The 16,813-nt window shown below is 52.7% G+C and overlaps 1 protein-coding gene across 1 annotated transcript in view; it reads left to right on the plus strand.

The window, feature by feature from the left end:
• LOC144947161 (rho guanine nucleotide exchange factor 3-like) overlaps positions 1-16,813 on the plus strand; it is a 41,437-nt gene that overhangs the window by 17,115 nt on the left and 7,509 nt on the right. The window contains exons 3-7 of the mRNA XM_078876354.1: positions 5,695-5,970; positions 7,225-7,287; positions 11,767-11,863; positions 12,772-12,848; positions 14,310-14,567. Coding sequence (XP_078732480.1) covers positions 5,695-5,970; positions 7,225-7,287; positions 11,767-11,863; positions 12,772-12,848; positions 14,310-14,567 — 771 coding nt within the window. The remainder of the gene's footprint in view (positions 1-5,694; positions 5,971-7,224; positions 7,288-11,766; positions 11,864-12,771; positions 12,849-14,309; positions 14,568-16,813) is intronic.

A 16,813-nucleotide genomic window follows, 5' to 3' on the forward strand; every position in this document is an offset into this window, starting at 1 on the left:
GGCCAAGTGCTGTTAGCGAGCACCTATTCAGGCCCAGCGTTGCACAACGGGCGGTAAATGTGGCCAGCGCCGCGCCCAGTGCCGATGCATGAAACACTGCACCGTGCTCTCGTTTACGGCCGAGTTAACCTAGGGGGGGGACGCCTGGGGAAAGGTTCAGAAATCGCTCACAACGAATGTTGTTGCATGAGCCAGGAGTAGACACTTGCTGTTGTGTGACAATGTTCCTGAACGTGACCAAGAAGACAGTCTCATTCCACTGTTGTGATGGGTATCCGCTGCCTTCGCAATTTTCAGCTGCGTTTGTTTGACAAAGCTGGCCAAGGCTCGTCCCAGACACCTGTTGGTGCGTTGTTAACGCCAAGGGATCCGCAGTCACTGGTTTGGGTGGGGGGGGGGCTGAGGTCTAACGTTTAAACAAGTGTCAGACAAAGACGACTGTACGAGCGTTAGTCATGAAAAGGAAACGCGGGACGTTTGAACTTTTAGGATCTGGCCCTGGGGGGGTGGGGGGGGGTCTGCAATGGCCGCGAGAATCTCAACTTACCAGCGTCAATTAACCCCCTCGTGACCCTGTGCCAGCGGCAGAGCTGTCCCCTGGGGGAGGGTGGGGTGCGGGGGGGTACGGGGGAGGGGGTTTGCGGGGGAGGGGGGTGCGGGGGAGGGGGGTGCGGGGGTGGGGGGTTACGGGGGATGGGGTGCGGGGGAGGGGGTGCGGGGGAGGGGGGTTTCGGGGGAGGAGGTTGCGGGGGAGGGGGGTGCGGGGGAGGGGGGTTACGGGGGAGGGGGTGCGGGGGAGGGGGTGCGGGAGAGGGGGTGCGGGGGAGGGGGGTTACGGGGGAGGGGGGTGCGGGGGAGGGGGTACGGGGGAGGGGGTGCGGGGGAGGGGGGTTTCGGGGGAGGAGGGTGCGGGGGAGGGGGGTGCGGGGGAGGGGGGTTACGGGGGAGGGGGTGCGGGGGAGGGGGTGCGGGGGAGGGGGTGCGGGGGAGGGGGGTTTCGGGGGAGGAGAGTGCGGGGGAGGGGGTGCGGGGGAGGGGGGTGCAGGGGTTGCAGGGGAGGGGGAGGGGTGGGTACGGGGTGGGGGGGCTACTGCGTGTGGGGGGTGTTTGGCCATGCTGTGAATTCCCAGTTTGAGCCGCTGGCTCAACGTCGAGCCGGGTCTGAGAAGCCACTGCTGCCCTCGGACGTTGAGCTGCTGATGCCGCTGCTGATGCATCTGCTGATGCATCTGCTGATGCCGCTGCATGTGCTCTCGCGGTTGCGCCTCGTGGCTGTGCGAGCGGCTTGCGGCGCGACTCGCAACTAACGCATCGATGGGAGCGAGCGCCGAGTGATTGGCGCGACGTTCGCTCACATGGGGAGCGAATTGTTTCGCCCGGAAAAGGGTCGAGCTGCAATCGCGTTCGCCGCATCGCGATCTTTACAAACGTATTCACTGTTGATCGGTGAAGATTATATAATAATTGTGGTGATACTGTTCAATTAACCCAGGAAAGCGTCGCTGAGTCTCAAGACTCTCTTCTACATTTACTCATTCATCCAGGAGCTGTGGAGTTGTAAGACTCAGCAGGGTCCAGCTGCCATCATTCATTCACTTGTTCATTAAACAAGTGGGAGTAAACCGGAACACCCAGAGAAAGCGCCCCCCCCCCCCCGCACACGGGGGGAGCACCACTCTCATCCCCGTACAGATGGAAACATGTGGCGATCAGTCGGCGTGTTGTACTGCCCCCTCTTGGCGAGCCAGGGTACGGTGGCCTCCTCGACACCCACAGGAAGGGAGTTTCACAGCATTCGTGCGGTGATCCACCAACCCTCGCTGCTGCCTCCACAGGGCTGAGTGACACCCGGCCATGTGCAGCAGCGCGGCCGCCACCGGAGATTCTTGCCTGAGGAAGTTTGGCCAATTCCGTGATCGAGCGTTTGGAGGCTTCATGTGGGATGCATATGGCGTGGAGGAGGTGGTTGGGGATGACACTAATAGCTCGGCAAAGATAGATTCAGGAATTAATTACGTATCGCGCGTGCAGCCCAATGCTACAGCAACCGCTTTTCCCAAGCCAGTCTCCCACGCAAGGACTAATCACAGGCTCAGCCCTGATCAGCTGCTGTCTGCAGGAGAAAAAAAAAGAAAAAAAACCTACGAAGGAATTTTCATGATAATCTGTGCATCTTTTGTCGCGTGGACACCAAGAGCAACTAAGGATGTATAACCAATCGCGAATTTGACGCGATATTCGACACGATATTCAAACGGACGGCGTAGCGTCAAGGTGGGTCCGTAGCTCTAGGCGGACAGCATCGCGGGGATTGTGAGAACTCTTTGGCTCTCGCCTCATCGCGAGAGGGGGGAAAAAACTCCGCGTCTCTGTGGGCGCACGAGAGCGGATGAATGAGAGGCAGCGGAGTGAGCGGATGAATGGGCCAAAGTAAATAATGTAATAATCCCGTACACACGGGAGCTCTTACCGTGAAACGCTTTCAAGATGTTTTAGGACACGGACAGCCATCGACTGTGTGATGACTAAAGCAAGTGTTTGAAACGGTGCCCTCGCGCCATTGTCAGTCATAACACTTCACGGCTAATGGACTTCCCAATCCTCTCTCTGAGGCTTTGATGTGTGGAGTCCGTTGCCCTCTCTCTCCAACCGCAACCCCTCTAGCTACCCCCCCAGCACCCACCGAACCAAACCCCAAACCCCCACCATCTCCATGGCCCCCTTTTCAGGTCATCAGACCAGAGCCCAGTGCGTTCGTGTCGTTCATGCTTTGCCTATAGAGTTGCTAACCCTCCCGGATTGGTTCGGAATCGCTGATGGAATTGGCATCGATCTCTTCCCGGTGACAATTGAGAGGAATCTCGGAGATTTTTTTGCGACTGGATATTTTAAGAAAATATATTAACTATAATAACCAAAACAAATCCCAGTACATCTTCAGAGTTAGCCTCGTCTGCTAGCCATGGACGATCACTGAATGTGGACACGACCAATGCCAATGACGCGGATCGTTGCAATATGTTTCTGAGTTTATTTTTTGTTTAGCCACCATGAGTTTCGTTTGTAAGAGTGACCTGCGATGGGGGCGGGGGAGGCATTGATGTGCTCGTGTGGGGTGACGATTGCTCTACAAATTGTCCCAATTGAGTAAATTTGCGGGTGTAGTTTTCGAATCCGGCACAATTAGAAACCATAAATTTCATTTGGCCGTGCATGTTTGAAGTCAAAATCTCGACCATTGAAGCTGGGCCACCGAAGTTACTACAAGGAAATAGAGCAACAAGAAAACAACTAAATCATCGCTGCAGAGGACCCACCTAGCAGGAGGAATGCGTTTATAGAATTATAAAGCACGACGATAGTTTATCAACATTGCGTCAAATTGTATTTACTTTCACGGACATTGGCTCTATCGAATTACTTGACACGTTCGCCGTAGAATTAAGTTTGAGAAAACGTTCCCAGGGGACGCGCGTGACCAAAGCGTGGCCAAAGCGCGCACAGCGTGAACGAGTGCAGAGGTGGTCTTGGGGGGAAGGACGCGCCCGCTCGAGATAATCGATGGCAGGCGTTCGACTCTCACGACGGAGCGCCAGCCATGGAACCCCGGAACGCGTACGTGAGAGGATGTCCGCTGCCAGGTCTTCATTCAGCAGTGGATCGATCGTGGCTGGCGATCACGACGATCTGCGAGTGGGTTCGCCCCGTAGTTTGTCTACGGTGGGGCTTCGTAATCTCGCGCCGATCGCGTGACAGTCGCTGCGAACACGTGCGGTGTCTTCGTTTCCACATCTGGCTTTGTCATTGTGGGAGGTGGGTGGGTGGGTCTCCTCTCTACAATGACCCCCTCACACACACAAGACAGAGATCCCCCATATAGCTCTAAACAGACTGTTGGGGCAAGTGCTGTTAGCGAGCACCTAATTAGGCCGGCGCCGCACGCGAAGGGGCGGGTGGCCAGCACCACGCCCGACCGCCTTTGTCTCCCCAGTGGCGATGTTTACACATCGCACTAGGCAGTCGTTTGAGGCAGAGTCGACCTAGGGGAGGCCCAAGACCGGTTCAGACAATCGCCACTGGCGTTGACCGTGAGTGGGAATCGAACTCGGGTCGCCGGGTTTGTGGCGCAGCGCTGACCGCTGCACCAGGGGGTCGGCAACCTGCGGATCCCGAGGCGCACGCGGTGGCTCATTCATCACGGGCCGCCACCGCCTCGTATTCACATTGCGTTGCGGCTCTTGAAATATAGATTTTTTTTTTGTTTTCACCGATAAAATCGAAAAAAGTGGCTCTTCTCGTTGTTTTCGACGTGTCGACCCCTTCGCTCCACTGCCGCTCCCCACACGAAACACACGGGCGCAGAGACGCACGCACACTCGCATCCACGCCGCCACCACCACCACCCTCCTTCATCTGGCGCAGAATCCCTCGCCACCAGCAACACAGCCCTCAAGGTCAGCAGGGACTTCGGCCTGCGAATGACGAGGAGCAAACGCAATGCAACAGTTGGTGTGGAGTGTCGAGTTTCAGTTGGGGGGACGTGTTCATGTGCAGGCGTTGCGGGTCTGTGTGTGTGTGAAGCTGTGTTGGTGTACGTGTTTTTGTATGATTGTCCGTGTGCATGGGGAGCGGTAGCACAGTGGTTAGCACGAAGTTCGATTCTCGCTCATGCCGAACGCCAGTGACGATTATCTGAACCGGTCCTGGGCCCTCAGTCTCAAATGAGTACCTGGTGTGGTGTGGAAACATCGCCACTGGGGAGACAAAGGCGGCCAGGCGTTGGTATTGGCCACTCACCCCCTCGTGTGCCGTTTCGGCCTTCATAGGTGCTCGCTAATGGCACTTGCCCCTACAGTCGTTAAGGCTATATGGGTGATCCTTGTCTCTCCGCCTATATATAGAGTATCTTTAGTTCATCATCCTATGGGCTTTCCAGACCAATATAGCAGAGTGCATGTGTGCTCGTGTGTGTGTGTGCTCGTGTGCGTGTGGCTCACGGACTGCACAACAAACTTGGCAAGTCGAGTTCAATTCCTGTAAGTGTGGATAATATCAACGGAGATTGATATCAGCACCAATCCTGGGCAACCCCTGCATCCGGTGAGCATTCAAATGAGTATCCGACGCAAAACGTAAACATCCAGCGCTGGGGAGACAAACTGTGAGGCTCTGCAATGTGTCCTTAGACAGACGTGTCAACTGTCTGACTAGAGGAAGGACCTGAGGCCTATGGGTGGCGGTGATGAGGCTGTAAGAGCGTTCGTTGAAGGTCAAGCGTTGACTGCGTGACGGCCGCTGGCTCCAGCAGAGGGGAAGAAGCGATGGTGAGGTGTGGTGGCTCTTCGCTTCTCAAAGGCACCACCTGCTTGGGAGCGAATGCACAGCCTGAGCGAATCCATCACGTGAACATCGTTGTTACTTTCGCAAACTTTGTTGTGGGTGACGTTTGACATTTGGATTGCTAGTTTGCCAAACAGTCACACAATGGCCAATCCTTGAGAATAATACGAAAATGTTTTTGTTGACTTTTTTTGTTTTGTCGAACTAGCTTTACCGCATCGTGCAACAGCTGCGCGATCCGGCAAAAGGTCGGAAGTGACGGCGCAGTGGGCTGGTGGTGTTGGCTGCGATGGCTTCTTCACCTTGACCTGGCACCGTCGTGCGCTCACACGGTGCGTGCGTGTGTCTTCACAGCGCTCCATCAGCCTGCGCCCAGAAAGCGGTCCCCTGGTTCCGCCATCGCCACCATCGTCTCCGCCGTCACGATCGCCCACTCTCTTCGACGGCGCCTGGAGAGCGGTGCGGTTGGGCGGTGGCTGTGGAGGAGGAGTGGCAGCCACGCCGGGTCCTCACCCTCCGTCGTCGCACAGCAGCTCCTCGCTCAAGCGACGTGACAGCAAGCTGTGGAGCGAGATGTACGACACCGGCACCACGGAGCGTCTCTCCCGCGCCGAGATCAAGCGGCAGGAGGTAGCTCCTGGCGCACTGCGAACCAACGCCACCGCGCATCGTCGGCATCGCCATCACCATCACCACCAGCCATCACCTATCCGCTGATGGATGGATGCCTACCTCGGGCTGTTGCCAACTCTCGCAGTCCTACGATGGAACGATCTGGCTGGCTCCTGCACCATGAGCTGATTTCATGGCTCCCAACTCGATGGAAGACGTCCCTGCGGGCGTTCTCCCTCCTTTAGCTGCCACTGCATTTTTAGTCTCGACCGTTGGCCGTCACCCCTTCTCACTGTGGCGAATTCTAATGGGGGCTTTTGTTTATTGGTCAAATGATCCTTATGGCGGTACCCCGGGGTACCAATAATACAAAATGGCCGAAGTAATTAAATATTTTATTTCTGGGACACTATTTTTTCCAGGTGTGTACTTCACTCCGCGACTGTGGTACCAATCAATCCGAAATCAGTGCTACTCCGCGATCTCAAAACGCAGCGAGGACGATTGCGCTGAAACCCTGAACGTTCGTGTATGCACCGTAGTGGTGCATCGTGCACAGCTCGTCGAGATGAGTCGATTGCCGCATCGCCGACCATCTACAGACTAAAAATGACTGTATCACAGACATTATGCGAGAGCCGGGGTACTATGGTACCCCGGGGTACCGCCATAAGGTTCAAATGTAGGAATATTTGTACAATGTGACGCAATAACTCCATGTGGTGCATAATCTGTAAATCTAAAGTAGCTTACGCCTCCCGTAAATCTCGTGACATCCGCGTGGCCACTCCCACTCTGAACCCCTCCCTCTCACTGCCCGCTGCAAAAACAGACGATCCTCCTCCGTGCTGCTCACGTCTGCTCTCTCCTTCCTTCTCTCTCCCTCTCGTCTCTCCCCTGTCATCATCACCACCCTCTCATCATCCTCGACATCGTGGCCCGGTCATTCCTTCTCTCCCTCCCCCTCCTCCCCCTCCCTTCCTGCTGCTCCACTTGAGCCGTAGCCTCCTCCTCCCCTGTCCCTCTTAAGGACTTCCGTGCAGGTCTCGCTTCCCGTTCCTTTCTCTCTCTCCTTTGCATTACATCCTTGACTCTACTCCCCTTCCTGTCGTGCAGTCACTGGTAAATGGTGTTATGCTAGCGAAATTACAATTACTTATGATTACTTAATGCTAATTTAAATCTGATCGAGTGAACACACTGAATCGATGTGTCCTGTGCACGTAAAGTAACATGAATACTGATTTCTGACGCTTGGTTTTGATTCTCCAGGCAATTTTTGAGTTGGCCCAAGGTGAACAGGACCTCATCGAAGACTTGACCTTGGCCAAAAAGGTTGGTGTCCGTCCGCCAACCACCTCAAACAAACATCAGTCATCATTGAAACCACAGGCGGAGTCTGACGTCTATATTTGGTGGCGGGGGGGCACTTTAGAAATCGCGGTTGCATATAATTAATTAATTTATAGTCTTCATATTAAACTACTAAACTAATTAATAAAGTTGTCTAGTTTGGAAGGGGCCTTGCCCCCCCCCCCCCCCCGCAAACACCCGCTCATGATTTAAATCCAAAGTTTAAATTATTCACAAACCCCGTAGTGTCAACCCACTGCTGCATGAAGGCCTCTCACCATGCCATGTCGGTCAGTCATGGGAACTGTTTGGCCCACACTTGGCCACGCAGGTTCATGCCAGATGGTGAAGGGGCCAGCAAGCCCAGGGCCGCGTCTCAGATAGAACTCGCCACTGATGTTCGTCCATGGCCTGGAATGAAACACAGGCTCACAGCACAGTGCGCAACAACTACACCACCCCCTCGATATACACAGAGTCCACCGATTGGCTGACGTGGGGGGAGGGTAAGTTGCATGCCCCCCACACCAACATTTCATCGCCTCAGAAGAGTGCTTAACCAAATGTGTGACTGCTTTTGTGCCATCTGTACGGAAAAGCGTGTTACCCCCCCCCCCCCCATGCGTAGCTTTTCACCGGGTGCTCTGATTTCCTCTCACACGTGTAAACACTCCTTCATTGGCTGATATCACCTTCATATATAGAGGACCGCAGAGCTTGGGGTGGGTGGAATTTGGCACTGGCTCAACACCTGCCTGCCGCCTTCCTGCTTGTCTGTAATTTGTTACAGGTTGAAATTGTTGTTGTTGTTCTTATTATGTCATGGATTACACTTAGAGTATGGCTAAAACGCAATCCACAGAGTGATACTCGCACAAACATTTCACGGTTTTTTTAAATACCTCGACTGGACAAAGACTGTGCAACGAAAACAAAATAAAACCCCGAAATGCCGACCACATTACCACCGCTCTCTGGGGGGGGGGGGGCACTGGGTGGGTGGGGGGGTCAATGTCACCCGCTCGCCACGCACCAGCGAGCGCGCGGTGCGGTGAGTCGTTGAGGAGCGTCAACACGAGAACATTTTGTGAGGCCTCCCCCACCCACCCCCCTTTTCACAGGGTCCCTCACCACCGGAGGTGTGTTTGACTTTCCCAAGTGAGGCCCAAACTGCTGCGCGGCCGGCCGAGCCTGTTTACTTTCCCAGATTGTGCTGTGGGAGGTGGAGGAAAAAAAACCCCAAAGGAGATGAAAAAGCATGGAGCGCCCTCCTGCGTGCTTGGGCACGCGGAGACGCGGGCAAATTAAAAACGCCACCCATCGAGACGCCGCCGTCGTCACTTCTGAGTTACCACTCGGGTTGCCTCCTCCGAGTTACTACTCGAGTTGCCGCTTCTGAGTTAGATATGAAGCCGGGGGGGGGGAGGTTAATCGTCATCATGGGGAGGAAGGATCACTCGCAATACTATCAGGAACTTTTTTTTCAAGTCGGGTCCCGGAAGAAAAACCTCTATCGATTTACCAAGACGACAACCTCACAAAGAGGACGACGGTCCTGGGAATACCAAGTTAGGTGGACACCCGAGTTATGGCACCGTACACTGCCCATGGTGGACACTACTCGTGGTGGACACTACTCATGGTGGACACTGCCCATGGTGGACACTGCTCGTGGTGGACACTCCCCATGGTGGACACTGCCCGTGGTGGACACTGCCCCTGGTGGACACTGCTCGTGGTGGACACTCCCCATGGTGGACACTGCCCGTGGTGGACACTGCCCCTGGTGGACACTGCCCATGGTGGACACTGCCCATGGTGGACACTACTCATGGTGGACACTGCCCATGGTGGACACTGCTCGTGGTGGACACTACTCATGGTGGACACTGCCCATGGTGGACACTGCCCATGGTGGACACTGCTCGTGGTGGACACTACTCATGGTGGACACTGCCCATGGTGGACACTACTCGTGGTGGACACTGCCCATGGTGGACACTGCCCATGGTGGACACTGCCCGTGGTGGACACTACTCGTGGTGGACACTGCCCATGGTGGACACTGCCCCTGGTGGACACTGCCCCTGGTGGACACTGCCCATGGTGGACACTACTCGTGGTGGACACTACTCGTGGTGGACACTGCCCCTGGTGGACACTGCCCATGGTGGACACTACTCGTAGTGGACACTGCCCATGGTGGACACTGCTCGTGGTGGACACTGTCCGTGGTGGACACTACTCGTGGTGGACACTGCTCGTGGTGGACACGAGTAGCATTAGTCACCCCAGGTGGGTCCGAACGAGCTCTTTGATGCAAGGACCGTCCTGAGTGTGTATACAAACCCGCGCAGGGCTCGTTCACAAAGACGGGGCGCTACCCTCCAGTTCCCATGGCTAACCGCGCCAGGCCCCACACTTTCCCACGTTCTCGCCGACGAGGCAGAGGTGGCGGCGGCGGCGCATACGTAATTGGCCACAGTTTAATATTTGCCAGCGTTTTCAGGCCCCGTGCGCAATTTTGACTTTTCTTCACGGCAGATTAAGGGCGAAATTCGAAAGTAAAGTTGAACCATGGAAACTGGAGGGGCTGGGCGGCGGAGGTGACGGGGGAGAGGGGGTGGTTGCGGCTGGCTACTGGCCGCGGCGGCTGTTTGCACTCTGGGAAATTTACTCTCTGGAGCAGGTGGTCAATTTGGCTGTGACACCGACACGCAGCGCCCAAGAGCCCGTGGGAACTTCGCCGCTGGATCTGCGGGGCAGACTGCACGCAGCAGCAGCACCCGTAATAGCGTGGGGGGGGGGTCGTAGCTAAAGACGACAAACCACACGGTGCACATGAGATATTGGCCCAAAACATCCCAATTCTGAAAAAAATGTCCTTGCATATTACTCAACTGGAATTATATGTCACGTCGCCCCCCTTCTGTGTACACTTGGCAGGACCCTCTGAAAAACGAGCCTTGAGACTCGGTGAGGCTTTTCTGGGTAAACAAACAAAATCATAATATTATCCAGAATAGAGGTTTTTTTGGGTTAGATTGCGTAAATATAAATGTGTCATTTCCCGCCACCGCCCGACACAGCCAATTAGTAATGTTTGTCACGTACACAAAACATGCCAATTCGCTACTTGTTCAGCACACCGGTTTATTGCAGAGTAAACCCACAACATTTACAATTCGAGTACTGTGACATTTCACCGGTAATTACAACCAGCCTCATCAGGCGACAGCAAGAGTTGTGGAGAAATTCTCCTGTTTCGATCTTAATAATAATAGACATTGGAGATTAGTCCAGAAGGACGGAAATTACATTTTACCCAGGACGATCTCAACTCAAGACTCGTATTGTCATGACGACCCTGCTACGGTAGGTTTGGCTGATTTCACTTGATTGCGTGTCTTTAAGGTGACGGCGCCCTCGCTGCTGCAGAGTCCCCAATGTCCACTTTGTCGAGCCCAATAGTCTGCGCTCATGCCGACAAAAATAAATATTCTGATTTTGACATTTAAAATATTTAATTGAAGCTCAGTGCTAAGACACCATCTCTTGAACCCAGGGGCAGTTTCTTCATTAGGGCGATTGGGCGACGCACCACCAATGTCATTCAACCACAGAGTCACGCTAGCCGTCACTGTGCCTCTGGATATAGTCCAATCAGCGTCATGTCACGTTCTGTGGAGTACCGCCTCTTTTTGGGCGATTTCACTCCGGCTGAGAATCGCCCAGAGTGTTCCCATAGACTTACATTCAAAGATGTTTTTTTTCGAATGGGGGGCGCTGCAATGCATTCTCTATGGCTTCCGGGAGGGCTCGCACTAACGTGCTTACGTCATCATACGTAAGCACGTTTCAGTCAACAGTTTTATTTGTCGCCACCTAGTGGAATCTTTAATAAAATAAACTTGAGTGGATTGTATTAATAGTGAGTATAGAAACAAACAAGATGTATTGTAAGAGTCACTTTATTTTTCATTAATATTAAAGAAGTGAAGTTGCCTTTACATGCTTAAGCTGTTAATTTATCCTTTGCATGGGTGGACCTTATCCTTATAAATCATCCAGACATTTGCCCCCCTGAGAGATTTTGCAGGAGCTGCCACTGCTTGAACCCCCTCGTGTTCACTCACGACCGCCGTCTCTTCCACCCGGGCCCTGTCCACATGATGGGCCACTTTGCTGAGTTAGCATTTGTGGGTAGGTCGCTTCTGAAAAAGAAGTGAATACCTCAGCGGGCTTCGCCTGGTGGGATGGGGCTGGTTTAGTGTCATGTGTTTGTCTTTGGTTGACTTGTTTACCTTTCTTGCACTTTGCACGACTACCATGCGTTTGTGTTGTTTGTTGTTGTAACTGTATTACTTGCCCCTACTGGACATCTGTGAAAAAGAGCTTCATAGCTCATCGGATTCCTCCTGCAGTGTAGATACATCTTTCTGCTGATTCTGTCCCCCGCAGGTTTACCACGACCCCATGCTCACGCTCGCGATAATGTCCGCCAAGGAGCTGGAAAAAATCTTTGGGATGCTGGAGACCTTCATCCCTCTGCACGCCGGTGAGTGCCTCGGCTCTCGCCTCCCTTCCCGCGAACACACGCGTCGATGCCGGCCCGGTGTTGTTGTCTCCATTGCTATTGAAGAACAACAACAAAATACTACATGATGAAGGGAAATAGCAACGACGGAAAGTGGAGCCACTTGAGACGGCGTTTAGTCGTTGAGCTGTGAAGCCTTTGGCTTTTTAGAGAAGGCCATGCTTCAGTCCCAGCCGCTCTGCGGTTGTTCGGAGGGGGGGGGGGATAATTAGAACGATTGTCCCTGCCATAGGAATGTGTCGTTTCTGATCCCCCGCTGGATCGGGGTCACCAGTGGGAACAAGCTTTGTTCATGCGTTGGGTTTGAGTAGAGAGACGTCTTGAATCTACTGGCCTTGTACGCAACTTCACAGCGGAGGAGTGAAGGGGCCTTAGCGCAGGGGATTACGAATGCCGTGCAACCTCGCGTGAAAGATCCTCAGCAGCAACTCAATCACTACACCAAGTTCTCCCAGTTACTCCGCCAATTTAAACTTTCTTTAACGCTCCGACAAAAAACAAATCTTAGTTTCTCGTCCACACCATTTGAACAACGATTTTGTGAATAAGTCACCAAAGAAATTTGGGTGCCGAAATAAAAAAATAAAGTGTCTGGAGGGCATAGTTTCAATCGGGCCTGTCCTTGTCGGTAATGCTTAAAATCACACCAGAGCTCGGTACACCACATCCAACATGTGGTGTACCGAGCTCCCGTGAGAAATTGAGTGCCGGGGGGCTCATCCCTCGTTGCGTTCACACGAATAGCCAAACGGTGAGGTCTCTGTTGTTGACACGGGTGGCCAATTTGGCTGAGCACAGGAAGGGCCTCTCCTCGCAAGTGGGTGCCGAGAGTAACTCGCCGTGTTGTGTCCCGCCGGCACTCTGCGCAGACCTTCTGGCCAAGCTGAAGACGGCGCGGAAGGACGACGGGACCACGGACAGAGTGGGGCACATCTTGGCAGCCTGGGTGAGACAAACGGCTGGTTTACCCAGGACAGCCTCGCGTTTTCAGGATGGTCCTGCAAAGTTTTAGCAGTTGGGGGGGGGGGGGCGATCATTGCCGTTGTGTAAATTCCGATTAAGTAACTTGAGAGTATTTTTTCTAATCTGAACCGTGACGTCGACACGCAATGGCATGCTCTTGAGAACGGCGCCACGGGATCTTTGATGTCTACTGGGAAGCACGTGGGCCGTAGTGTGATCATGGTTGTTACAAACCACAGTATTGACCAGGGGCAGCCGCTGGAGCGAACTGTGAACCTCTGCAACAAACAGCGAATTCGCCACCGCCAGGCTGCGTCACTGCCCGGCGTGTCTTCGGGCCGTACCGCTGTGCGTCATTTGGCGCGATGTCTGGCGTTTCGCTCTCCAATTCCGGAACCTTCTTCCAGAATTAAATTCAATTCAGGTTGAAATACGCCAGAAAGTTATGCAGCATTACCGTAAAAAATGTACGCGGTACAAAACGAGCGTATGTCCGGCGACAACAGCTCCAGCAAGTCAGCCGGATCGGCCACTACAGGAAATATCTCCCAAGTCTCCTTTTAATAGGTTTCGTGGAGGTATAATACGTAGGCTCTCACGACCAATATTATCCACAATTGAGGTTTTTTTGGTTAGATTATTTTGATGTCAGTGTGTCATTTAACCCCCCACCACCCGACACAGCCAATTCGTAAGGTGTGTCATGTAAACAAAACGTGCCAATCAGTTACTAGCTCGGCACACCGGTGCGTTGGAGAGTAAACAACAACATTTACAATATGAGTACCGTGACGTTCGCCGGTAGTGACAACAACGGCCAGCATCATCAGGCGACAGCCAGAGTTGTGGAGAAATCCTCCTCCTGTTTCGGTCCTAAATAGAGGACGGATAAACGTGATGTCGTCACTCGTGAGCCAATGAGGTGCGAAGACCAGAGGGGGGATTAATTCATTCATATGAATGACAACGGATGTCTGTTATTGGTTGGGTTATCCACAGTTAAGTAACGTACAAATGTACATTGTGCATTATGTATGTACATCATGCAGGTACATCATTATGCCATTTTTGGGTCACAAAGCTTTCCTGGACTTGGTTCTTTGAGTTCATGGTTGGGGAGGGGGGGTTATTACCACAACCTCTCTGCACCTGTCAGGATATTTTTTTGATTTGTGTACTGTTTTCATGAAAACCCATTTGTTCTGTCCGTCCACATGTCCATCCGTCCGTTTGTCTGTGCTTTGTTTGTTCATCTACCTGTCGCCAGCCAGTCAGTCTGCCCGTACATTTGTCCATCCTGTTGCCAGTCCGTTTGTCTGTCCATCCATTTGTCGTCCATACAATTGACCCATCTCTCTCTCTCTCCCCATCCGTTTTGCCCCCACCCCTCCCGTCTGTTTGACCGCCCGTATGTCCCGTGCCCCCGCCCTCTGGCTGCACACAGCTCCCATGCCTCACCGCCTACTCGCGCTACTGCAGCAACCAGGTAGCGGCCCGCCTGCTGCTGGAGCGCAAGCGGGGCGAGGCGCGCGTCCACGACTTCCTGCAGCGCTGCCTCGAGTCGCCCTTCTCACGCCGCCTCGACCTCTGGAGCTTCCTGGACGCGCCGCGCTCCCGCCTCGTCAAGTACCCGCTGCTGCTGCGCGGGATCCTGCGCCACACGCCCAATGACCACGCCGACCGCCAGCTGCTGGAGGAGGCGGTGAGCGAACTGCTGCCCGGAAGACGTTAAAGGCTTTATGGGGGGGGGGGTGTTGTCTTTGTTTGGATAATGTATAGGTAACGATCTTACAGAACACCAGAGTTTTGAACTGATGTCATTTTGAATACACAGCCCTAAACCATTGCCTGTGACCAAACCTCCCAGAATTCTGCACAGCCTCGTCACGTCTCAAAAAGCTAAGCAGGTTTTTTTTATCGTGGACAGTGCTCGGATGGGCAACCACCGTTGCTAAAGCTCAGGTGCCATAGGCTGCTGCCCTTACAATGTCGGCAGATGGCAGCGTGGAAAAAAATCCACCGTGGTTCTGTACTACGCCTGTTCTACGCCTTCAGCTGCTGTACTGCTGTTTTGTACTACGCCTTCAGCAGCCCGCAGCCTGCGTGTGTGTGCTGCTCCCTGTAAAATTGCTAAATGAAATCAAGCGCACGAATCCACAGAACGAGCCTGGAGACTCGGCGAGGCTTCCCGTGTAAATGAAGAACGGTTATTATCGTTATTACCACCTCCGATCGGCCCGGGTGGCTATGTACGGTGGCAAAAGAAGTTTAACGTACGTAGAAAGCAATAAGCCGAGTATAAAACAGGTTTTTGGTGTTCGTTTCTAAAAAGGTATATTTTTTCTCGTTATATTTACGGACTAAGGTCCCAAGTAAGGGCTCTCCTTGGCACAGTCTTGCGGCTCAGTCGAGGCTGTCTGGAACAAGTAAATATTAACTTTACGCATGTTTTTTCATGGTGGAATCTCTCCGGACATCTTTCAGCTAGCTATAACCGCGGCATGAAAACAAAAAGCCGAGTTTGCGGAGAAAAAAAGAAAAATCGCCCAGAGCGATGCAAATCAAAAGATAACAAAACGATTTGGTGATGCTGCTGCCAATCCTGCAGCTGCTGCATTGGCAGTGGCGCACACATACACATAGCAGACACACATACACATAGTAGACACACATACACATAGCAGACACACATACACATAGCAGACACACATACACATAGCAGACACACATACACATAGCAGACACACATACACATAGCAGACACACATACACATAGCAGACACACATACACATAACAGACACACATACACATAGCTGACACACATACACATAGCAGACACACATACACATAGCAGACACACATACACATAGCAGACACACATACACATAGCAGACACACATACACATAGCAGACACACATACACATAGCAGACACACATACACATAACAGACACACATACACATAGCAGACACACATACACATAACAGACACACATACACATAACAGACACACATACACATAGCAGACACACATACACATAGCAGACACACATACACATAGCAGACACACATACACATAGCAGACACACATACACATAGCAGACACACATACACATAGCAGACACACACACACATAGCAGATACACACACACATAGCAGATACACATACACATAACAGACACACATACACATAGCAGACACACATACACATAGCAGACACACATACACATAGCAGACACACATACACATAGCAGACACACATACACATAGCAGACACACACACACATAGCAGATACACACACACATAGCAGATACACATACACATAACAGACACACACACACATAGCAGATACACACACACATAGCAGACACACATACACATAACAGACACACACAACTCAACGCACTCGTCACTAACACTTGTGGCCTTAAAAGGAAATAAATATAATATAGGCAACGCTACGGGCAACGGGCCTCTTCTGTACAGCACATGAAGAAGTGGCCATCGCCAGATACAAATCGTTATCATTAACTCCCTCGCCTGGTATACAGGAAGTCGTGGGTTCCATCCCGACACTGATTCCTGTATACTTGGAGTATCTTATGTTCTCCTCGTGGTGACGTGGATTTTTCTCTGGAGCATCCAGTTTTTCCCTCCACATTTAAAATCAACATCACGCGTTTCAGAGTATTTGCCTGCTATACATTTCCACGTGATAAGCCACTTCATTGGGCTATCATTTGCGATGGCCAGGTCGCTTCTGAAAAAGAGTTACATACCTCAGTGGGGCTTTACCTGGTAAAATAAAAAATTTAATTGTTTAGCAAATCGTAAATATCTGAACCCCACGGCTATGCTTCGTTTCACCTCCCGTCGGAGAAGAACGCTGCCATGTGTGGAAGCGTGGGGGCCGGCCTCGCACCACAAGGACGCGTGCACGCTATCGC

Source organism: Lampetra fluviatilis, chromosome 44 (assembly GCF_964198595.1).
Source record: "Lampetra fluviatilis chromosome 44, kcLamFluv1.1, whole genome shotgun sequence".
Lineage (NCBI taxonomy): Eukaryota > Metazoa > Chordata > Hyperoartia > Petromyzontiformes > Petromyzontidae > Lampetra > Lampetra fluviatilis.